This window comes from Dermacentor andersoni, chromosome 3 (assembly GCF_023375885.2).
Source record: "Dermacentor andersoni chromosome 3, qqDerAnde1_hic_scaffold, whole genome shotgun sequence".
NCBI classification, from domain to species: domain Eukaryota; kingdom Metazoa; phylum Arthropoda; class Arachnida; order Ixodida; family Ixodidae; genus Dermacentor; species Dermacentor andersoni.
The window spans coordinates 103,663,198-103,687,635 of NC_092816.1; the positions used below are offsets into that span (position 1 = coordinate 103,663,198).

The 24,438-nt window shown below is 43.3% G+C and overlaps 1 protein-coding gene across 2 annotated transcripts in view; it reads left to right on the forward strand.

Moving 5' to 3' along the window:
- Positions 1-24,377, forward strand: part of LOC126541350 (Fanconi anemia group J protein homolog) — a 52,332-nt gene extending 27,955 nt beyond the window's left edge. The window contains exons 14-22 of one of the 2 annotated variants that reach the window (XM_055076158.2): positions 1,431-1,571; positions 5,096-5,215; positions 8,589-8,660; positions 12,009-12,135; positions 14,143-14,249; positions 14,329-14,364; positions 23,013-23,143; positions 23,363-23,469; positions 23,801-24,377. In XM_055076158.2, the coding sequence (XP_054932133.2) occupies positions 1,431-1,571; positions 5,096-5,215; positions 8,589-8,660; positions 12,009-12,135; positions 14,143-14,249; positions 14,329-14,364; positions 23,013-23,143; positions 23,363-23,469; positions 23,801-24,015 (1,056 nt within the window). In that variant the 3' untranslated portion in view covers positions 24,016-24,377. The remainder of the gene's footprint in view (positions 1-1,430; positions 1,572-5,095; positions 5,216-8,588; positions 8,661-12,008; positions 12,136-14,142; positions 14,250-14,328; positions 14,365-23,012; positions 23,144-23,362; positions 23,470-23,800) is intronic. The other variant, XM_050188110.3, reaches the window with a different exon arrangement.
- Positions 24,378-24,438: the final 61 nt, after the last annotated feature.

The window sequence follows — 24,438 nt, forward strand, 5'->3', positions numbered from 1 at the left end:
GTTGGAGTTCTGCTTAGTTTAGACGCTTTACTGTTATCTCTGTGTTAGTGTTCTGCTTCGGATACACGGAAAGCGGGCGTGCGTTTGGTTCTGGGACGGGTCAGAATCAGATAAATACTGCCAAGTGAATCAGCCATTTGTCAATTATTCCATGTTTTGTTTAGTTTGTCCCACCAGATAATTCAATAAATTTTGTTGGTCCTATCAGGGTTGAACTATTCAGAGTCGACTGTGTTTCCAAAATAAACCTTCAGCTGACAGTAATTGCTCGTATTGTGTTCTCACCCTGCGTCTTTGTCTGGTTTTAGTGCTAAATTTTCTGCATGAATAGCTATGAGGTTGTAACCAGATTGATGTACCGCTAACAGCGTCCTGATTGATAGGGGAAAAAAAACATGCAGATCCATCACCATGTTCGTATGTAAAAGACGCGAAGCTTTTTTGAGATGGCGAGGTAGCAGCAGTAGCGGATGGTGCAAGCACAGCCTCTAGCTGTTAGCAGCCTGTGTCACGAGGACTAAGTCAATGTGTGATGCTTGTCGAGGGAAGAATGTTGGTAAGAAGTGTAAGTGCAGAGAAGTGTGCTATACATATCTAAATACATGTGAGCTTTCACACCCATTGTGCCACTTTGGCACATCCATTCCGGGGATTCACCAAAAGTGGGTGCATACCCAGTAGCATATATACCCAGTTGCACATATCCACTCCAGAATTCGTCTGTTCAGGCGACCAGTGACCCAAGGTATTACTTATTGTTTTGACTATTTTCAAAAGTTGTAATACTTGTAAGTGAGTTTGCTTGTACTTCTTTCTGTCTCACTAAATAACATTCCAACTACCCACGAACAATGTGTTAAGCCCTAACCACACTGGAGGAAAATATGCAAGTAGTGCACCGCCACCAGTGAAACGTTGCTGCGGCGGTGCAGCCATACCAACTGGTGACGCACTGCTGCTCAGTTGAGTGAGGGAACGGCAGCTTCTTTTTTTAACTTGTGGAACAATTTTTTTGTGGGCATTGACAATAAGAAAGTTCAGTGCGCACTGACAAGCTATTTCAACATTGCTGAATAAAACTGCGTTGACTGCGGCTCGCATGGCGTCGAGTGATGCTGCTCCGCATAACGTTTTATGCGGAGCAGCATCACTTGACGCCACACGAACCTTTGCTATTGAGTTTGTCACCGAGTACGCCTACTTTCATGCTTCTTGGAGCTTGCGTTAGATAATACGATTTTCGCATTATACGTTTTATTTTCCGTTTCCTGCGAAGATTGTATCAATGATATACTACTGTATATTGAAACCTAACAAACGCCCGTGTCAGACCATGCTGTGCTCGGACCACTTTGGCATGGCTGCACACCAAGAGGAGCAACCCTGCCTTCATTCGTTCCTCTTTTCCTCATTTCCGAAAAAAAAAACAGGCCATGTCAGACATAAAGGACAAGGTGCACTCCTTGATTGTGGCATCAGGAACGTTAACGCCCATGGAGTCATTCGAGTCCGAGCTGGACATGCCCTTCAAGAGCCAGCTGCAGGCCAATCATGTCATTCCACGTGAGGGGGTGAGAAAAAGCATTCTATATTAGTGCTGAATCTCAGTGCTTGTTGGCTCACTTGTTTAATGCAGGAGTTTGTGAACTGAGTTTCAAAGAATGCTGATTCCTTAAGGACGGCTTCGTTTGGTCAAGGGAGCAGATGTATCCATTGCGATAGCTCAGTGGCGATGGTGCTGTGCTGCTGAGCTCGAGGTCGTGGGTTTGAGTCCACCTGCGACAGCCGCATTCCGATAGGAGTGTAATGCAAAAACGCTCGTGCACCATGCACTGTGTGCATGTTAAAGAACACGAGATGCTTAAAGGGACACTAAAGGCAAAAATTAAGTCAAGCTAAAGTGAGAGATTATTGCTCGAGAACGGCTAAGGTGTCAATATTATCGCAAACAGAGCTTTAAGGCCGACCCATAAGGAGCAAACTTTCCTGGCGAACTTTTGGCGGCGAGCCATGGCACAGCGGCACGGCGGCGTGCCTTCGTTGAGCTGCATGCACATACAGCAAAAACCAGGTTGCAGCTGCCATGAATTCAGTGTTGTTACAAGTGCCATGGTTTGTTACACCATAAAATGAAAACAAAAACTGCTTTATTTTTACAGGCAGACCATTTATTATTTAGTGGTGACATGGAGAATTACTTATTACTTAGCTTTCTTGTTAATTTGACAATTCTGACCGTTTTTCCTCAGAACCTAGACTGCAGAAGGCGAAAAAATCGCTCGAGTTGCTCACAGTGTGCAGTGGTAACTGGGATTGGGTGTAGTGGCTACGAGGTTCTGTATGACATGTGTAGCTTTCATGGCCACACTCATTTTATGGCTAGGTACGTCATATTTTGGCAAGTGGAAGTTGGATGCAGTCAAGCCCTGATTGGTCTGTGCTACATCCTGCGTTCACCACTTCTGGCTGGCAACTGGTTGCCAGCTGACGATATCAAGCCCGGTTTGATTGGTGGCAAATAGTTACATTCTGGCTGCCGGCTTCCGAGCAGACGCCAACGCTTTTTCGGCAGAAAACCGCTCCATGTGGGTGGGCCTTTAGTAATAGAAAAATTGAGGTAAATGCAAGACACGATTAGAAACTCACCCGGGACGTTCAAGTACTAGCTTGATGACATAGGCAGATCTCATTATTATTCTGTCACTAGTACTGAGCCACTCATAATGAAAAGATCATTGCATTGCATTATAAAACAAAAAAAAATGCTACTTGTCCAGTTCTATTCGATTTTTAGAAAAAGGAACTCGTGTACGTTACCCTTGACAACAACGTGGGTAGTCGAAATATTTTGTTTTTGCTTTTTGCTAGACTCTGCACCGCCCGCACTTTCGTTCAGTAGTTTCGTTATTGCGTAGCACTGCGCTGGTTTGCTGGCTTAGTAAACTCGCACAAACTGCAAGTAGCAGAGAGTTCCACGTCCATGTGATGTCGTGGGATGCTGGAACGGTCCACACCTCTTGATCTAGAGCAGCTGCAGTGGCGAATCTGGCACCCTGTCTTGGCTTGTTCTCTTTTTGTGGAAAAAAAGAAACGCAGCACTGTCTGTTGGGTGGCATTGTGCTCCTCAATGGCAGTAAAGTGCGGATAATGGCGTGTACAACCTCACCACTCCCCGCTTGGAAGCAGGTGAATTGAATTGCAGTAAATATATGCGGACCCTTCAGATGCGATTTTCTTTTAAACTAAGTCTTTTCTTGGCACGAAAGAAGCGCTGCGAGGTTTGTAGTATGATTTTTGAGCAGTGTGCAGTGACTTAATATTTGCCTTTTGTGTCCCTTTAAAATTAATCTGGAGTCCCCCACTGCGACGTGCCTTATAATCGGATTGTGGTTTTGCCGAATAGAACCCTAGGACCTAAATTTCAAGGGAGCAGACGTACCAATGGCTAGGCGCTCGTCAAACCTGATCATATATAGTGACACTGTGAGCACAGCGAGTACTGTAGAACCTTTTTGATACGATTCTGTTACATATAATTTTCTGGTGCCAATGTTCATGATCAAGAACACACTAAATGGCATAATACAGTTACACTTCTTTTTTACTGTTTGCTAAGTTCCCTTAAAACAAATCTTTTGGCACCATCATTCAGTACATCGCCCAACTGCAATGGTATGATACGTTTTTCATTCGTTAGATCCCATGCAAGCAAGAAAAGGCACGAGGTGCATAGTAGCCGTGTGCCACAGTGGCTTCCCTGCAGTACTCACCTGCCGGTGTAGCATGAAAGCACCAGCGTGCACTCAGTTTCCTGCCTGAAAATTTCCTTGAGGGTTTTCACACGTCGCATTTACACCTATCGTTGCCGACCCTATAGCTTTAAGCATCTTTAGTTATCTGTGTCATAGTGCTTGTGGTAGTTCTATTGGAAGCGCACTTCACGTTTTGAATAGGCGACAAGCCAAACATGCTGGCATTACCTTCTGCAGGTAGCGTCAATTAAGCGTCCTGTTTTGCTCTGACAGCATTGAATTCTGGCGTTGCCCACCAGCTTGAATTCGTTTTGGTTTCTCATTGCCGTCTTAAAACACTATACAGTTGGAAAATGACAGAATGCATCTTGGGTCGCTGGGGGTCCATCTGATTGAGGCATGTCGGCATCTCGTGCCACAACGATTTGTGCCGAGTTGGCACGCCAAAGCTTCTCGTTAAAATGCCCCACTTGAAGAAGCTGCTTTCCCAGGCCGAATTCAAGGAGTGCAGACATGAGGGGGTTGCCGAAGCTGCAAAATGCAAAAACGCCAATGCGTGTCTCCGGCCACTCGGGCCCCACCAGCGTGGCGAGTGTTGGTGTCTCGTGCTGCAATGATTCACACAATGCTTTGCATTACGTAGAAATCAACTACAATTTAGTCTGCAAAATTTTTTAGTGAATTCAGATCGTACGTTTTTCTGGTAACTGTTTTTTCTTGCATATTTTTTTGTACGTATGGGTAAGGTTCTTCTGTATTCCCCCCCCCCCCCCTTTTTTTTTCTTCATGGTGCTTTGCCAGGGCAGTTGGCCAGCGAAGCTTTCACTCAGTCTGTTAGGTCTACGTGCAACAATGATGATAATGGTATGCGGTGAGTGGGAAAAACTAACTGACGCCATCTTGTAGCACTTTGTGGGAATAGGTGCGCTTTTGGCGTGTTTTTTTTTTTTCCATGTTCTTGCGTATGAAAGTGGGGGGTGCGGGCTTTACGCGGTGGCAGCTTATACACAAGTATGTACAGTACGTCAGGGCAGTGAATTTCGTACCCAGGAAGTTTTAACGCCATTGAGGTCATCAGTAACTGAATATCAACTGCTAAAGGAGTTTCATCTTGTGTGCTGCGTATAAGAGGCCAACGTAGTGAATTGAGGGGAGCTGTTTGAATCATTTGCACAGAACTGGAGTTGGGAATGGAAGTAGATCCTTGTTAGAGCAAATACAAAGTTTATTCTTTGCAATCAAGGTCAATCAATGTCGGTTACATGCATGCATGCAGCGCTGCAGCACTACAACAATGCACTACAGTACTTGACATACACCTTCTGCTTTTTTTCCCCATCTAGGTATGGATTGGAGGCATTGCGTTTGGTCCCAATAAAGTAAATCTCACTGCCAATTTTAGGACTGCGGAGACTTTCGAGTTTCAGGATGAGATAGGGTCCATTCTTTGGGACATCTGCCGGGTAAGCTTTCCAATTTTTACCAGACTCGGAGTGCAAGTTGAAGCCAGGGATAGCTGAATAGACATAACCCAGCTATAGGTCCGAGCTGAATTTTGTTAGTGAGGACAATGTGGCTACATGTACGGTGTCCCAGCTAACATTCACCAAGTCTTTAAGAACAAGGAGATCCTCAATACGGATGACATTGATTCCATGTTGTTAGCAGCAACCAGAAGAACTGTGGCATATCTTTTATGCTCTTCCTAATTACTTAATTACTCCCTAATTAACTAAGATTTTAATTACTATATTTACAGCAGACGTGTCAATACTAGGTACTGGAGCGAATTCAGAAACATCAATTTCAATTGTTTTCGCCACACTATATTTTGCGCGGGTCTTTTTTTTCTGCATGTTAAAGAAAACCCTAAAAATAAAAAAAATACACCACCCGACCATGTGCCCGCACACAGTAACGACAGCACTCTTAAATGAACTCGGTGAGAAAGTAAAGCCCTGCAGTGTGTCATGTTGGGATGGTTCTCAAGCGTGCGGTCGTGCGTGCTTATGACACATGATGGAAAAATGCTAATGCTATTGCTAATGCAACTGCTAATGGCATGGAATTGATTTAATGCACATAGAAGGCTTCCGTTTTTGTTAAAGCTTGGCGGATGATAGCTGGGACACCCTGTATGTATGTGCAAGTGTGAGAACAAGCACAGCCATCACAGAGCGTGCAGCACAGTTCTTGTTGTGACCCCCTTACCCTATGTAAATCGTGCTGTTTTCACGTAAGAAAACTCAGTAGCTAGAGCTTATTCTTGTCTGCCTTGTCGTTTACGTTTTAATATCATGCTTTGTCTGGGAGTACCGATTGGCCCACTCATATGCCTTGTTGTATGATTGCTTTTTTTTTTTTTTCAGTGCTACTTGCATTTCTTTATTTTCAGTTTTGTGAGCAGTGATGTAAACTGTATGGCAACAGGGGAGATAAAGAAAGAGAACAAATTCTACAGGTATCCTTGTGGCAGCCTTGAATTGCTGAACCAGATCAGTTAAAAGCAGTGTAGCAGGTCGACATATTTCGACCTAATCGGTGCACAATGATTAGAAAATGTTTCATATTCACTAGAAAAAGGTTTGTTATATTTATTGAAAGTAAATTGTTACTTCATTAAAACTAGATCTTAAATACCTTGGTTTCATGAGAATTTTGAGGGGAATTACGATTGCTTCATTAGATCCATTAGTTCATTATAACCCATTTTATTATTATGAGGTGTGACGGTGTGACAATTTTGTATGCTTAATACAAATGCGCTCGCCTTGCACTGTTCCACGGCCTCGCAGTTGACTGCCACTTCTCAAACACCTCCCTGTGTGCAGCTGTCTCTTGACGACCTTTCCACTTGTGTGTGTGCAAGTGTGTTGTTCTGCAATCCTCAGTGATTGTTTTTTATTATGTCTTTATTATGTTTTCTAAGTGAGTGTAGTAAAATCTTGTTATAATTCAGATTTCACGGCACCGAATAACATGTCCGAATTAACCGGGTGTCGAATTATCAAGGGTATCAAGAAAACGGTAAAAAAAATGCTTACTACATCCACATGCCTTTATTACTGATTGAAGGAGACCAAATCCTGTTTCTATTTTACATGAAAGCAGTGCGGAAGCTGCAGTTCTCATCATCTTGTGACTGATTGGCTCTCGCAGCGGCAAAGCCCTCGCAACTTCCTTCGCAGCATGGCCGCGGCGGACAGGTTCATCTGAGACAGGCTTTTCACTACCATGCACACATCCCAATGAGCTGGTCACCAGCAGATGCTCTGTCCATCGCAATATATCTGACGCTGTTCATTCTCAACAGCACCGAGTCAAAAAGAAAAAACTGTTTGCTGCAACCGCTTCGGACAAAACCGTGGTCGCTGTTGTCGTGATCATCACTACGCAGTGCTGAAGGCACGTGGCCTAACAAGTGTACCAAGTCAAAACGAAACTACTGTTAGCCGCAGCTATTGCGAAAGAAACAGTTGTCACTATCAAAGCGATCACGGACACCAACTGCGCCATTATGAAAAGCAGCCGACATGCGCACGGAGGAAAAACAAAATTACCGTTTGCCACGACTGCTGTGGACGAAACTGTGGCGGCTGTCAACACGATCGTGGATGGTGACTATGCAATTATGAAGGCTCAAGGACTACGCATTGTTATGCACGGTGGTAAATGCAACAATAAAGGCTTTAAAGGCACAAATAGGCGCAAAGTGTTCCAGCGTTGCTATCATTCACGTACGATTTCCGCTGATGACTATGGCGATGCAAACTCCGCCACTTTGCTTCGGTGGGATGCTAGCGCCGTTCTTGCTCTTTTGCATTGCATATTTGTGGCGCTCTGCGTTCACCAAGCTCTGAGAGTTAACCGATGTGCGGCCAAATGTGTCCGAATGAATGAGAGCTTGATTCTATTAAATGATGCTTACTCCTGCCGGGACCGGAGCACGGGTTGAATTAATGACGTTTTACTGTACTGGCAATATTTTTGTTTCGTTTTTATGTCTTTATTGTATAGCTGTTGACTCGGTAATTACACCATGAAGCCTCAATGCCTCAAAAGTGTAACAAATAGTCACTTATGTCACCTTTCAATGTTTTAATGTACCAGTGCGGAACGTGTCAAGTGCAGCATGGCTTTGAACTTGAGAAAGGAGTCTATTCACGTTGCTGAAACCCCATGTGGTGATCTTGTGGCACCAGACGCCTCTGACGTGTACACACATGCTATGACTGTGCTACCAAAAGCCAAGTCTATTCGCCACTTGATAACACACGAGGGGAGAACGGGTTCCCCTGTGCAGAATTGGAGAGGTCAATTTGGCAGCTTTTGACAATTTGGTCATTGTATGGCCTTCAATATCTGTGCCGGGCTGACTGGTGCATCCTTGAGCTGTTTATCATGCCACACGACTGCCACCTCCTCTTTCGTTGAAGTGAATATAGTCTCCTTTTCACGTCCAAAGCCACATTACGCTTGGCGCGTGTTCTGAACAGGTCGCTGGAAAGGTGTTTTAATTACTCATTTGTGACACTCTCATGGAAATGAGGTTTCATACTATATAATTATAATGCCAACAGCTACCCAAAGAAGCGGAAAAAGCGGGGCAACAGATCTTCATGTCAGTACTCCTATAATTAACACCTTTGCTATGAACTATTCCTCCTCTCCTGGAAGGGAATGGTCACTGTATGGGGGCCTTTCCAGCAGCTGGCTGTAATTTTGCTCTATGACGCAGGTGGCGCAATGAGCTTGTTTTCTGACTTTCCCTTAAAAAAGAATTTTGCCCAAGCAATAACTTGTGCGATAAATCTCTCTTGCTCTCTTCTTTTCCAGGCTGTCCCTTATGGAGTGCTATGTTTCTTCCCGTCATATGGGATGATGAACAAGTTGTCACAGCGATGGCAGGTAGTGATTTTCCCTTTGGCCAATAAGTTTTAGAATGATAAATCTCTTGTTTGTGCGCGGTGTGTGTCACTGAGATGGTATGGGGAAGAGGCTAGAGCATAAAGTTTGGTTCTCCATGCTTTCGCACGCACTTGCGCATGCATTTCGTGTGCGAGCGGATGCCTATAGTTAGTATATTCTTCATGAGCCAACTACTAATGGGTACGCGACACATTTGAGGGCACGGCTTCCAATCGCTGTAGACATCAACATTCTCATTTCATCTGTCTAGGCTTTTAATTACATCTTCACAAAAACCCCTCTGTCACCTATTCAGGACACTTATTCCAGGGTGCAGTCAGACATAGGAGATGGAGCCGTAAGCTGTCCTAGTTGCCTTACACACAGACCGCAGTGGCTTGGAGATTGCCACCTTCTTGATTTCGGGTTGATGCAACAGCTTATGGCAAATTATCACATGGTGCAAACAGAAATAAGCGCTGTCATTGGTAAGTTGCCATTCAGGTGCTTGAATTTCTTCAGCAGGTAGAGGCCATTATGAGTGGGAATGCTGAAAAGCCAATTATGGCCACCGCAGAGCTCCACTGATTGTCAGAGTCAACAGCCAACCATTCTGTGCTCGGTATCATTAGGTGCCACTTCCAAGTAATGGAGGTGCTTGCTCCTACAGGGCCAGCTCTGAACCTCTGTGGCCATGTCACCCTCAATGTCCCTAGTTCCCTACATGAATCTACTATGCAGCTATGTATGGGCTGCGTTACATAGATGAAAACTGACAAGCAGCCACAGAATGCTTAAAAGTTAAAACACATCATAGTGAAATCTCAATATAATGAACCTTAGGGGACCGTGGCAAATTGTTCTTTATTCTGAAAGGGCATTATAGTGAAAGCTCCAAAGTTAGCCATTCCACCTATCAAACTTTCAGTGCATCAGTTGTTACAGTATGGGCCGTCTACGAAAACGTCAGTGTTGGCTCTCGGCCCACGCTGCTGCCATTTTCCACAGATTTCGCCACTACACACCATCAATGCACCGTATATACCAGCAGTGGCATGCGAAAAAAAAAAAAAAAACGATGACACCTACGAAACCACCGACAAAGAGGAAGCTCCATGTCGCCTCCAAAGTGCAGTGTCTTTTTTTTTTTTTTTTGACATCCCTTGTCGCAAAGACTGCAACTGTCTTGCTTGAGGCAGACACCTGAACTATTCCAATGCACAAGCGCGTGTAACTGACACTGTCCGGAAAGGATAGGCTGTGTGTCATCCTTGCGAGCTTGGACGTTGCATATCTCCATGCGCATAACAGCCACAGAAAGAACCGCAAAAGAAGGAAAAGGCATGCACAGAAAGATGCACTAGAGAGGGAAGAGTTGCGGCTCTTTTTCTAGGTGACGCTTGTCTGAGCTAGCCAAATCTTACACATCGTCGCCTCTGATATCGAAAAAGTAATCCCCTCCAGTGTTTTTCTCTTCCTGTGTCGTCTCATGTTTTCCAACCCCTTGTGCCATGGCGTGCGCTGTCTGCACCCTGTCGTCTGCTAACCTACAGCTCTAACTGCGATGAAGGGTACACTGTAATCTAAGAATCCCCAGATCTTGGAACATGAATTTGTAGTACTGAGGCATTGTTAACGTGAAGCAAAAACTGAATCAGGATCATTGTTCTGAAAAGGTCGGCACATTCTTTTACATTGTGCCTATTTAATTCCCTTAATTTGTTTTCTCAGGCAGTTTTGTATCTTCTATTTAAGTTTCACTTGACTAATGTATTTCGTATATTGTTTTACTTGTGTATTTTCCTAGGTATCGTACTTTTGTATAACTTTTGTGTTTTCTTTTGTAAAAATTTTGTATAACTTTTGTGTACTTTAGTTGTTTTTTTCCGTAACGCGCAAAGCTCGCATTTCTTCATGTTTCGGTTCCCCCTATGTAATACCCCTTCGGGGGCCTTTAGGGGTATTATGAAATAAATAAATAAATTCTGAAGTTCATAGTACTGCAATACTTTTAGATTGAAATGATAAGCAGCCAGCAGGGGATTTCTGAAATGTTCATTAATCTGAAAATTTTTTTAATATGCTGTTCGTAGTCACTAGGTTTCACTGTAATGGCTGCTATTGGGGAAGTGCTACCTAACATTAACATGCGCTAGGTGATTCGAGCATGCAGCTGTTATGGAAGTTGAAATCAGTCAATAAAAGAACCAGCAGTAAAACTAACACTGTCAAATTGGGAATGAATGTTTCAATTCTTGATTGCAATATCATTGCTATTATTGAAGTCATCATTATGCTCTCGAATACCTCGTGCACCCAGTATAATATGATTGCTGCATGTGGTTCATATGGTTGGTACTAACAAAAATCAAGCCCCTCAGTTCCCCATATTCTTGTTAACTACTATGTTGTGATAAGGATTACGCATGCGTGTGTGAAAACAATGCAAAAGTATATATGCTAGATATGTGCTCATATCGAATTTTCAATTTTGAAGCGAATTCGAATAATGAAATTGAAATGTGAATCAAATAGAATATCTTTATAATATTTTTATAATACGGGTACTATTGATATTGCAAAAGTGCTCTTTTTTTTCACCATCTAGAGGTATGAAAGAAAGCAAGTTTATTGCGCAGCAAATAACTTGCAGGAAAATTGTGCCTTGTGATCAACAAAGTTCTCTAGCACGACATTTTTGCTTGGCAGCATCATAACCGCAGTTATTTAATGTTGTCATGAAGGAAAGGATTGCTGCTCAATTTGTGCAGGGAGCAGTAACAGCTTCTTTCACATCACAATTCCTTCAGACACCGAAAAGAGCTACTCACTGGGCACACCAGTGTCTGGTATCGGCAGGTATCTCTTCACAATCCGAGCCGACAATGGGCACCATGTCTACACCACCATTAGCACGATCTTCCAGATTTCCATATCGGCAGAAGCACTGGTTTTGTGTTAGAACGGGCGACTTGCAGAATTGTCCTTATTTAGCAGGCTCTCTAGCAGGCTTTCTAGCAGGCTCTCTAGCAGGCATGGTTAGCAGGCATAGTTGAAAACTCTCACCGCCAGTCGTGCCATGTGTTATTGCTTCTACAAGGGCCTGGCTTCCTGGCCAGTGGTTCCAAGCACTCGATTCCAGACTCTCTGATGATCGTGAACATGCGTAGCAAAGCCTGCTTATGGAATTTAACATGCAAACTATTTTTCAGGGCTCATTGAACTGCTTTTGCATGTATGTTCACAGTGTCTTCTTTTGATACATGTGAAATCTCACTGCTCTCTCCCTGCTTATCAGATCTTGTAGAAATAGGGTTAAACACTTTCTGGTATTCCTGAACTTTTCAGAACACGGGTTTGTGGGACAGGCTGGAAAGGCTAAAGCACATTGCTGTAGAACCTCAGAAGGGAGACTCCAACTCGTTTGACTACACAATGACTGAGTACTTCAACCATGCCTCTGGATACAGTGATGGTAATTATCCGCCAGAATAACAATAGCGTAGTATGCTTGTCTTTATTTACTTAATATTTATTTATGTTTTTCGGTAAAGTTGAAGTTTGGTGCCAAGTTGACATGGTCCAACTTTTTACAGAGCTGCTATATTTAAAGCATCACATGCATGGGTCTTATCCGAAAAATCAAGCAGCACACCATATGGCATCCAAATTTCAGCCACCATTATACATTGTTTTTACTGCAAGTAGCAATGCCAGAGGGTACATTGAAATACAATCAAGCAAGTTTAAAAAATCAGGCATCCGAAAAAATGGTCGGCAACTGTATAGGTACATAGAAAACCACGTGCAAACAAAAATTTGCTTTGCTGTAACTGATACCACTTTGGATCCCACATATTTAATTTTGTTACAGCAGGAGAATACTAATTATCATATTTACTGTACGCGCTCAGTTGTAGCAGGCACCTTATTTACACAGCCATAAATGAAAAATACAATGATCTTGACTGTTCACTTACCAGATTTTCATTGTGAAAGAGAAAGCAATGGCAGTTTGTTCTCACTTGGAAGAAAGAGTTTGGTGCATCTGAGCAACACTAATCACTAATCGCCGCTGTCAGTAGCCTCTTTGTCAATGTGCAGTCGACTTCCGTTAATTCGACCCTGACGGGGCCACCGAAATTGATCGAATTATCCAGCAGGTCAAATTAAATGGTATTCAAAAGAAACGCCGTAACATACTGCGATTCAGTTGGCCGTATTTGCCCTATTCAAAGACGCTCCCAAATCAAACGGGCACCCACCTTCTATGTGTCCAACGTAGAAAAGTAACCTAGGAATGGCATTAAATCTCCTAAACAAAGTGGAAATTTAACGCGCACTCGACTTTTTAGCGAAAAGAATGGTTGCTTGATGGCGGCCGGTTTCCCAAAGTCAGCTCCGCACAATAACCTGGGTTATTCAGTAAAGCATACGACTGTTGTGAAGGCGGTTTTGGTTTTGTGTCCTGCTGCCCCATTCTGAAAATTTATTGCTAAGTTTTCTTTAATAACAGGAAGGCGCACCTAAGAGTCAGATACATACTGTAATCAGACATTGTGAGGTACGATTATTGTTTAAGGATCTTTCCCATATGGGCCACAAAGAGGCGTTTTCGACAAGAGATGACGCATGTTCAATGCATTCACTGTCCCCTAAGCTCCACTGAGACAGACGCTGCCATTTAAGGGCTTACTACTGGGGTCCCTATAGGAGTCAGGCACGGTGTGCTGACTGGTCAACTTCAGTTTATCCGGCAAAGGACAACTTCAGGATCGAAATAATGAAAGTTTGGGCCCATAGATATGCATGGCCTCCAGCCGGGATGTCTGGTTGGGATTGAGTTAACTGAAAGATTGAATTAACCGGAGTCAAATTAACGGACGTCTGCTGTATAAACAACCTATGGCATTTCATCTTCAGTGCTGACCGTGGCAATTTAGATACTGCATAAATACCTTGCAGACTATGGCAGCCTAACATACTTTCCAAGTGGGCACAGGTAGTGTCGCAGCCAGTGTGTGGATTGGCTTGTATTACAGCAGTCTTGAATGCCACCCACAATAGCTTGTCACTGTTGCAGGTTCGATTTCATACTTGATCCTAATGTGCACGTGACTTTTTAAACAAATTTTGCCGGAAAGCAAGGGCCCATTAGAATAGAATAAAGTAAATATAATAATTTACTTTGTTATATCTGATAATTCGTTGTATCTTACGTGCAGTTCAACTGCATTACAACTTTAGTCATCTATAACTTTGTGCCGGTCTTTTTGTGATGACTGCACTCTGTTTTGCATATGCACTATTTGCAGAAAGAATTTTACACTGCGAAAGGCTTCTTTCTTCAGTTCTATTTGTTTCAGGCTTTCGTAGCTTTTGTCATTGTCTCTCTCCATGTTGTAAAATTGACATGATTCCAGTGACATTTTCTTGTGCTTCAGTTGCCGCACAGTGTCCTCATATTTTCCTTCGTCATCAGGCTACGATGACGATGACAGGGGAGGAGCCCTCCTGCTTGCGGTGTGTCGGGGCAAAGTGAGCGAAGGCCTAGACTTTGCCGACAACAGTGCAAGGGCTGTGGTGACGGTAAGATAGTCATGGAATCGTCTCTTTGCACTGTGTTCACAATCTTGGGTCTAAGCTGCACTTTGGTTTACTGTTGCAGATTGGCATTCCATTTCCAAATGTAAAGGATATGCAGGTAAGACATGGCCTATGTTTGTTTATTTATTAAAGGGTCCCTTAACAATTTTTTTTGTATGTCTGGATGTAAAAGGTATCTCTCAAGGAACGGTTTCTCACAAGAGTTTTGTGTCAGCACACTGTAATAAAACAAGTAAGAGCGGTTGGACATCGGCCATCTCTCAAGCTGTGGCATTCCCCTGAACATTAACTCCGTGTGGCCATCGCTGTGTCCCGCCTCTTCAGCCATAACACCATGCGGCGATACAAGTGTTGTCTACTTGCAGTTGAATTAAACCGAGTGTGTTCCCACATGGCAGATAGAGACTACAAAGTAACTGTTTGCAGTATTATTTTGGCTCGATAATATGTAAATAACATGTAAATATCTAAAATGTACGTTCATGATTGTCTCTTTATTGTGAGCACGAGATTTCTTGTTAGCAGTCAGCAGTAAAAACAAGCGCTGCTACAGAAAGCTAGGCTAAAGCTGTGGCTGGCTTGCGAATGTGGTGAAATTGGCTATCTGTAATATTTCCTCTACCCTAGGATTTAAAAAAAAATAAAAAGTACATTGACATTCGGAATCAAGTGAAAGGCAGAGACGGTACCACTATGCTAAAGTCTAATTCAAGATGGCGTCTCTCTGACTTTATCACACTAGGGGTGTGTGAATGCAGAATTTTCTATTTTGAAGCGAATTAGAATAATGAAAACTAAGTACAAATTGAATCAAATATTTTTCAGATACCAGTACTATTGGTTTTGCAAAAGCAATTTTTTTCACCAACCAAAAGTGTGAAAAAAATAAAGCAAGTTTATTGCACAGCAAATAATGTACTGGAATATTATGCTTTGTGGTCAACAAAGCTCTCTAGCACGACACTTTTCCTTGCCAGCATCTTAACCGCCATTATTTAATGTTGTCATGAAGGAAGGATAGCTGCTCAACATCACAATTCCTTCATACACCAAAAGGAGCTGCTCACTGGACACACTAGTGTCTGGTATCGGCAGGTATCTCCGCAAGCTAACAGTGGGTACCTTGTTCACATCACCACTCACTTGGATCTTCTTTTTGGGCCAAAAGTTCATCATGCATATATCTGAACCTGTGCTTGTGGCAGTAAATATTGCTGCTGATTGATGAGCTTATCAAAGTCTTTCCACAGTACTGACATGGAAGGAGCTTCTTCAAAAGGTGGTTCTTCAAAAGGTTCAGGGCATATATGGTTTCCTTGGTGCTGAAATTTTTTTGCTTCTTCTATAGCCAATTTGTTAATCAAGTTTTGCCATTGAAGCATCCTTGTGGTACTCAATTACTTTAGAACGAGATCTAAAAACATTCCCAAACTTGCTAAATGGTCAAACGTTTCCTTTGGAAGCCACTTTTTTAGGCACTTAGCCAGATTAGCATCAGGCAGAGGTTTCCACCTGTTGCCTGGCATTCTCAAGGTGCATGAAGAGGCAGCACAGTGTTGGTACTTTAGCTGATAGTACCATGAGCACCAGCCGCGCCCCTGCGACAGTGCCCCCATCGTAGTTTTGATGTGCTTCACTGCAGCGAAAGTATGCTTCACCGCAGTACATATTGTATGCTTTGTTGCATAACACGGCTGTACCGCGGCGAAGCTGACATAAAATTGACAACAGCAATTGTTGGGAGTTCGGATATTTCAAATAGTAAAAGTATATTTCGAATCGAATCGAACACTGACCAATCCAAGTCAAATATTCGAAGTGTCGAATATCGCACACCTTTAGTTTGGACACATTGTAAGGCACGTTCAATTGCCTTTGCATTGCTTTTTTTTTCTTCTGATGTCAGCTTATTAGGATGTTTTTCTCTTACCACTCTAGGCAAATTATACGCAAATCTTGGCTCTGACAAATTCAAAATCTGCTTTTGGCACTACAGGTGCCTTTCTTTTCAAAACTGCGGGTGATCGCTGTGTCGACCAAGGAGGCCGGTGTTGATATTGACAAGCAGTGTTCGCGTCTTCTACAGCATGCAGTCGCTGCAGTTTACTTCCTGCACACACCTGCAGTTCAATATGAGCGTTGTTCAGCACTGGCAGCATTCATGTTCCTGCTCTCCAATGACGTTGCTGCACCTATTTTCATTTCATTAAAATGCCCTCCGCATCCATCGGCTGCTGTTGCCAAAGCTGTTGCAGATGATCCTCATTCTCAGGCCTTAGTTTAGCGGAGCGCAGCAGACATTCCTTTTTTTGTTATCTAGCTTTTTAAGTGCATTCGTGAAGCATGGTCTATTGTGATTAGCACGAAGTGAGATTGTCGGGATAAGCTTTGCTACAAGGTCGTTCATTTTATCTTGGAAAAAACAACCAGTTTTCTTGTATCAAGTGATCTTCAAAGCCTGATTCAAATGTATAGCAAAATGCAGCTAATTCAGTGTTGATTGTGGCATATCTTCCTTTGTCACACACGCGGATGATTTTCTGGTCTGAGTGATGTAATGTAGGTGAAAAAGAGAAAGCAGTGTGAACTTATTTATCATCACTTATGTTGCGCAAGTAGCTAACGGAAGACATGCTTTTGGGATGGCTGGTTAATATGAGGTCTAGGCTTCTTGCAGTATCATGGGTTACACGTGTTGGTTCGGTTATCTGTAAAAGGTTAAAGTTAAGGCAAACATCCAAAAATTCTGTACTTCATGTATGACTCGTACTTATGCAAGAATAATTTGACCAGTCAACATGGGGGTAATTGAAATCACCGAAAAGCAAAATGCATGCGTTCTGAAACTTTTTTGGTAATTGGTTCAAGGTGTTAAAATTGCAAAAAAAAGTCTGGATTATTGTCGGGGAAATGATAGCAGACGCCGTGTAGTAGTAGTAGCTGCGGTTTGGCACAGCAGATAAGCCATAGAATATCGAGGTCTCGAAGGCCATGCCCAGCTGCTCCTGCCTGCGTGGCATGCAGTAGAAGTGAATGCACTAACCTTTCACACCGCTGCTTGTCTTTCACATTCTTGCACGTCTCGCGCAGCCAGGCACACGCAAGAGAGAGAGGTCAGTGGAGAAGTGCGATAGTGAGCTGCTTCTTGTGCAAAGGCGTGCAGCTACGTGCGGTGGTGAAAAAGACCATCGTTGCTCGACAACGTATTCGAAGCGAGGACGCGGGAGTTTTGAACTGGCTGCAGTGAACGAGTGTTGAACCCCGCAGAAAGCAATGTACTCGGCACGCAACAGTCGGGTACTTTTTGGTTTTGGGAACGAATCTACTTGGTTATATCCATTGGCCGGACAAGTTCACTTCGTTAAAACGAGGTTTTGAACACGTGGATCTCTATGGGGATTTCAAGGAGAGTAACATTTACTTCTGAAACTGGCACAGCGCAACATAGAAAGGAAGGAACAAGCCAAGCCGGCCAGATAAAGGAAGGAAGGATAAAGCGCTGACTTCCAGCTGGTTTGTTGGCAAGTTGCACGAAATATATAGCTACAAGAAAGCATCGGGACATGTCGTCACAACACTTCACAAAGCGTCACGCCAATAGAAGGCTACACCATCATGAGTCACAGAACGCGCAATTCTGTCATGCAAGGTTAAACTGATCAAGAAATGTTAATTCCTGTGGAGATAGGCACAAAGCTGGCACGCTAACGCACATGCCGCCAGTCCTTGCTATGAGATCGGTTGGAAGTCAGTGCTCTGTTCCTTTATCTGGCTGGCTCGGCTTGTTTCTTCCCTTCTATGTTGTGCTGTACCAGTTTTAGAGTGCAATACCAACTCGCCCAATCATCTTTGGTGTTTTCTTCCTAAAATTTTAAATTTGTGAAGGCTGCAATATTGTACAAGATAATAGCAGGGTAGGCACAGAAGGGCATGTTGCAGGAGAACAAACAATAAAAGAACAATTTTACCATAAATACATAACATAAAATAAGAGTAAGGGAAGTGACTTTCAAACAATGAAAGTGTATCTTGTAATACAGCATCACTCACAACATTATTTCAAGTTAACCGTGTTATTGTTCTGCTGTGTTGTTTCCGAGTGACATAACCTGCAAAATGAGCAAGGATATCTGAGGCATCGATTCTGAAATGGCCATTGGTTAGCTGAAAAAATAACTTGAGGTGACAGCAGTAATAAACTTTAATAAAGAAATGAGCAGGTGAGACGCACAATTTTTTTTTTTTCCACAACAGGTTGCAAGCTACTCCGTACCCGCCACGGTTGCTTTGTGGCTTTGGCGTTATGTTGCTAAATTCAAGGTCATGAAATCAAATCCTGGCCCCAGCGGCCACTTTCCAATGGAGGTGAAATGCAAAAACGCCTGTATTGCCGTGCATTGGGTGCACTCTAAATAACCCCATGTGGTTGAAACTACCGGATTCCCCCACTACGGCGGACCTCATAATCAGATCTTGGTTTTGGTGCGTAATACCACAGAATTAAATTAAGCCACTTCGTGTCACCAGCTCACTTTGGTGGGAAGCTGAGCAGAGGCCGTTTTTTCTAACAATCCATTTCATTTTCCATAGGGCTTTTCTCTGTAGTGCTTTGCAGGGAGGTCGTCAGGAAAGACACGCAGGCTTATTAACAATAAAGAAAAAAAAAACATGCCCATAAACAAAACACAGCAATACAACAATGCTGTCTGTACCAATGTAAAAGGTTATAGGATTTACCATGTGAACTGCCATGTACAAACTACAGTAGTGCGGTTTACAAGCCGGGACAAAGAAAAGCTTGATGCTCTCACCGCCAGTTCATGTGAACATGTCAGTTCACATTGATAGGCAAGAGTGGTCTGGTTGTTTTGGACCTGGCTTACATCCAGCGAGTCCTGAAGCAGTAACTGTAGCATTAACATTAATAAACAACATTAACAAACAACATTAACAAACAACAGACACAAGAAAAATTGTCTCGCCATCCCCGGCCCTGTGAAAGTGGATGTCCAGCGAGGCTGTTGAAAACTACCACTACAACTGGTGAGGGGGGTTTGCAATGCTTTATTGCTTAGAGTAATGGTAGTACAGTAAACACCCATTAATGCGAACTCGAAGGGGACCATAAAATTGTTCGAATTTAGCGGAGTTCGAATTGATGGGCGGGCGCTAGAATGAACAACGATGACGCCACGCTGCATGAGCAGAACCCAAAGAAGCCACCTTTGGGCTCGTTATCGCAAATTAGGCACTACTACACGTTTGTGGCAAGTGATTTCATACATTAAGTTCATGTTGCTCGAACGGCAAACAGAATTAATTGATCAGTCAGTTGTACGCCAGAAACAAGCACCAACATGCATTCATGTGACCAGCGAGCCCTAATGTCGAAATATATGACATCATTTATGCTCCAAAACACGTTTATTTACAGGGCAGAGTTAACACAATCAAAATTGCTGATGTCTGTAGCCTTCTACGCGAGGGCTCCATATTCTCCTTTTGAAACGCTTCAATGATTGGTTCTTTGTTTGTCGGGTAGGTTGACAGCATGCTCTTCTGGATGTCGTACTTCTTTGCAACTTTACTCTTGGGTATGAGACCACGTTCTACTTCCTCCGACATCTTCATCTTCGTTTTAAGTCCTTTGCTGAGTATTTTCCCCGACTTGCCGTGACTGGCACAGTCGATGAGGCATCACTGACGAAGCGCGGAGGCAGCAAAAAAGGTGACACAAAAAACTGGCTACCCACCACGGCACAAACAAAAGCAGGACTACGACGACCAACGCACGCTACAGCTGAGCTCAAGGACTGCAGTTCTTTGTCTCCTGCAGAAGCGTAGCTGTTGCAGCAACGTGTGCATGCACTACCCGAATGGCGCGGGCACATGCAAGACAGAGTGCACACATGCGCTATGGAAACAGCTGTTCGCCGCAGCCATGAAGTTGCACTCGCAGACACAGAGATGGCGCTAACCTTGTAAACCCAGGGCTCTAAACCAGGGACTCTCAGTTCAAGTTAACCATTGTAGATACTGACGCATTCGAATTATCAGGAGTTTTCTTCCATTGAAATAGACAATGCGGGGCCAGGGCGTCAGTTCGGATTATCTGCAAGTTCGAATTAACAGAGTTCAAATTAATGAGCTTTTACTGTAATGGTAATTTAGAGTAATGATAGTATAGCAGTAATGGTAATTTTGACAGCACGCCACCGTTGGTTGTATTGCCGTTTTGTTTTCCCTTTGTTGCTCCCTGTATTCACGCTGCTTCTTGGGAGTCCTAACTATGCATTGTATACCCATAGTGGTGCTACAACAACAATTAAATCAGTTGCTAGGCTGGTTCTTTTATATATGAAAGGCTAGTGACGTCACTCCCCACGTCCCAAGCTGTTGTCACTGTGGCAGCTTGTGCAACAGGTATCTTTACCAGGAAACATAGGCGAGTAGGGCTGCGTGCTTTGCGTTGTTATCAGAAGCACCTTATCATCAATTATGTGGCTCGGATGCTTGTTTTATGCTTGTTCTTGGTTGAAAAGAATGCTGTTCTGTATGCTGTATGCGGGATTCCCAAGAATGTATGCACTGTTCGCTTCACTTTGCCGAATGCTTGAAGCCTCTGTCTTACGGGGTTACAAGCCAAGCCACTGGTCCTGGCACTGCACTGCCGCTGAGATCGGGCCACATTTTTGGCAATGGACACGGGTACAAAAGATGCCGACAACCAAGAGGCTCACAGCTTCTCTGTGAAAGGAGATGGGACGAATGCTACACTCATGATGGGTCACTACACTCACCTGTCGAGAGTGTAGGGTTCATTCCGTCAATTTTTTATGTCCATCATGTAAATGCCACGATTATTGCTTTATGTACTAACCCGCTAGCACAAGACCAAGTTCTGCTCACTGGGTCCTGGTTGGTTGCCTTGGTCGTCGGCTTCAGACCTTTTGTGGCACCAGAAAGCCACAGACCTCGCTGAGGACATCAGGTCCAGTGGCTGGAGGGACCTCAGCCACACCTATACTCATTGGCTGATGGCCACCATCTCCTGTTCGCTGGCTGCCTGTCCCACCACCACGCATTTAGGCATGCCCTACCCAGACGTGGCCGAATTGCAGCCTATCACATAGTGCCACCAATACTGGGCCTTCTTTGATTGGTCCACATCACATGCACACAAGGCCCAACGACAACCCAACCTGTTGTGACACTTTGTTGTTGTCCAGCACTTCCTTTCCTTCACTTAGTTGCTTGTGGTGCTGAGTGGCTGATCCCAGTGATAATGGCAACTTTTGAGCCAATGAAAGTGAAAGGAATGATTACAATGTTATATGGACCCTGATTTTTTCAATGTGTGGTACAATTCTCTCCTGTTACATTGCATTTTACATGCAGTGTTAAGTGCATTATGACAGGGCCCAACATAGAATTTTTGAGTCTGATCTTCAGATAAGATAAAATTTTTAGTGACTTTCAACACATCGTGTACAATTCTGCAAGGGCTGCACTTTCTGCTATCTTGACGAGGTGTGGTTCTTACGCAGGAACGAGCCGTTTTAGTCCAGTTTCTGCAGCCATGCATAATGCCCATAATCTGTTCGCACCAAAACAGAGAACGCTATTGTTTTCATGATGCATTTATTTGTTCACACACTTGATGATGCCCGTACGGTCCTCACCACTGTCCCTGTTGCCGTTTCTCAGCCTCGGTTCGGCAGCACGCTTGTGAATGCAGTCATCTTCCTCACCATACATTCAGAATCCAAGCTCAGACAAGCTGCAGCAACTTTATCTGCAGTAATGTCTTTTTTCTTTTTCATTTTCAATTTTGGGTTGCCAATTTCTGGGTGTGGCTTTTGTACCAGTGCCGCCAAACACTATATGAACCTAGAACATCAGATTACCATTCTAGAAACCTCATAGTGTTTATTTTGTCCCAGAAGGCGACCTAGTTGCAGAGAAAAGCGCAACGAAAGGGGCCGCACAATTGCTCTACAGTTCAATCCACTCATGATTGCTGTAGTAATCGACGGAGGTCTCTGAAGCTGTGCCAGCTATTTAAGAGGTTAAGATTGGGCACTATAGCTTGCCTTGAGTCCAAGGCATGCTTGGAGCAGGCACCAGATCCCTGTAGATAGATCTGACTGGCTGGTGTGAACATGCAGCATCAATCAGTTCTCTGCAGAAAAATCTGGTAAAAGTAACCAAATGGCATTTTCTTTCACCTTCTTTCTTTCTTTTCTTGCCTTTCAGAAGCTCATACAGGAAGCACAAACACTTTTGGACCCCTACCCAGAAGCTGAAATATGTTGAAATATGAGATACTAATCTACTTTATTATCAGTAGCTGGCTACAACTTATCATATATAAACAGTGCATGTTATGTCACGGTGGCTCGTACTATATTTTCATAGTGGCAGCTATGTTTTTGGTAAAAGTGGTGTTAATGCATCATGAAACACTGGCCTGTTGCTTTTGTTTCATTGAATATGTGCTTGCTTTCTTTGTCCCTGTAAGAAAGCATAGAAGTTTATGACATTTCAAGCGTCTCGGATCTTATTTATTTATTATTGTTGTTATCTTCTAAAAGTGCGTGGGTATTAATTGTATGTCGAACTTGTTTCCCACTCATCTGTCTCAGACACTGCATGAGATAAAATCTGTGCACTGTGCTGTCCTTATTCTTTGCTTTGCATATGGAACGCAGGGTTTGTTATGGATGCCTGCTCTTCTTCTTTTAGGTTGATCTGAAACGCAAGTATAATGACCAGCAGCTGAGGTCTGGCAGGCCAGTGATGAATGGAAATTCTTGGTATGAGACGCAGGCGTTCCGTGCTCTTAATCAGGCCCTGGGGAGATGCATTCGGCACAGGTGACTTGCTTTGGTTTGTGTAGACGTCACTGTTATAGTCCATGCAAAAGAAATAGTCCATGTGGCATAAATATTAACGTAAACACTTATTAATCAATACTCTGATGCACTGCAAAAGAGATGCCTTCGCTCGAAATCAGTTGTAACGGCTCTGTACCGAATTACAATGCCTACAATTTGTTCTTGCCTCACCATTCCCTGTTTCTCTTGTTTCTGCAGGGACGACTGGGGTGCCTTGATTATAATAGACCATCGCTTTTCGCAGCAACCAAAGTTTCAAAAAGGTAACAAGCTGGTTACGAAAGGACAGCATGGCAACTCTGTAGGTACAGAAGTGAAATTTCAAATGAAAATGTTTGCCTGGTTTTGTTTCTTTTTCTGTTGAGAGGCCTCTGAGAGGGCGGTTTAACCACTCTAGTCTGGTTTAGCATTTTGATTTGTGTCCCTTTAAGAACAGAAACTGCTTCTTATGACAGGAAAGACAAAACCTGCAGCATCAATATCTGTACAAGAGCTGTATCCTGTGTCATTTAGCCGTCGTTCCATGTTTGCACTGTTTATTTATAATGCCTGTACAAGGGAACATTTACTTAGCTAAGGCTTAAGCAGGAACAGTTTTTACACTCAAGTGACCATACTTTTTGTTCCCTTTTGCAGCACTGTCGAAGTGGATTCGGGAACAGTTCCAGTGCTTTCCATGCTACAATGAAGCCATTGATTCCCTGAAGTCGTTTATGGAGTCTAAAATGAACGCAGCCAGGAAGTTGTCCTGTCCAGCAGGGGAAACGTCAAGCATGTCCGTGGACCAAGCAGAGCCCTTTGAACTCTCTGATGATAGCAGTGAAGAAATGTTCATGTCAAGCATGTCTTGACATGGGCTTGGCAGTTTCAGCCTGTAGTCACATTGGACTAATGACATGTCTTGTGGATGCATTCTTGCAGCAGTGACTGTGATCTGCGTCATTTGAAGTAACTCATACATACAGATGTACAAATGTGCATGGTTTACCCAGAATGTGAATATTTGTAAACATTTAAGATATTGGCTGTGACCAGAAGCTTTGCTTCTCGTTGGTTCAGCTTCTTATCATTTTTTTTAAATCGATTTTAGAATTGCATCAAATCGTGGTATAAATTTCTAACATTAATCTGTGTAATTTTGTCTTGTATGTTGATTCTGAACGCTTTGTTTCGATTATTGGACGCAGTATACAAATAAAGAGTATCCACTGTGTTTTCGTATCAAGGAATTCGTGTCGCACTTTACGTGTGCGTCGCTTCTGTGCGCGCTTGCA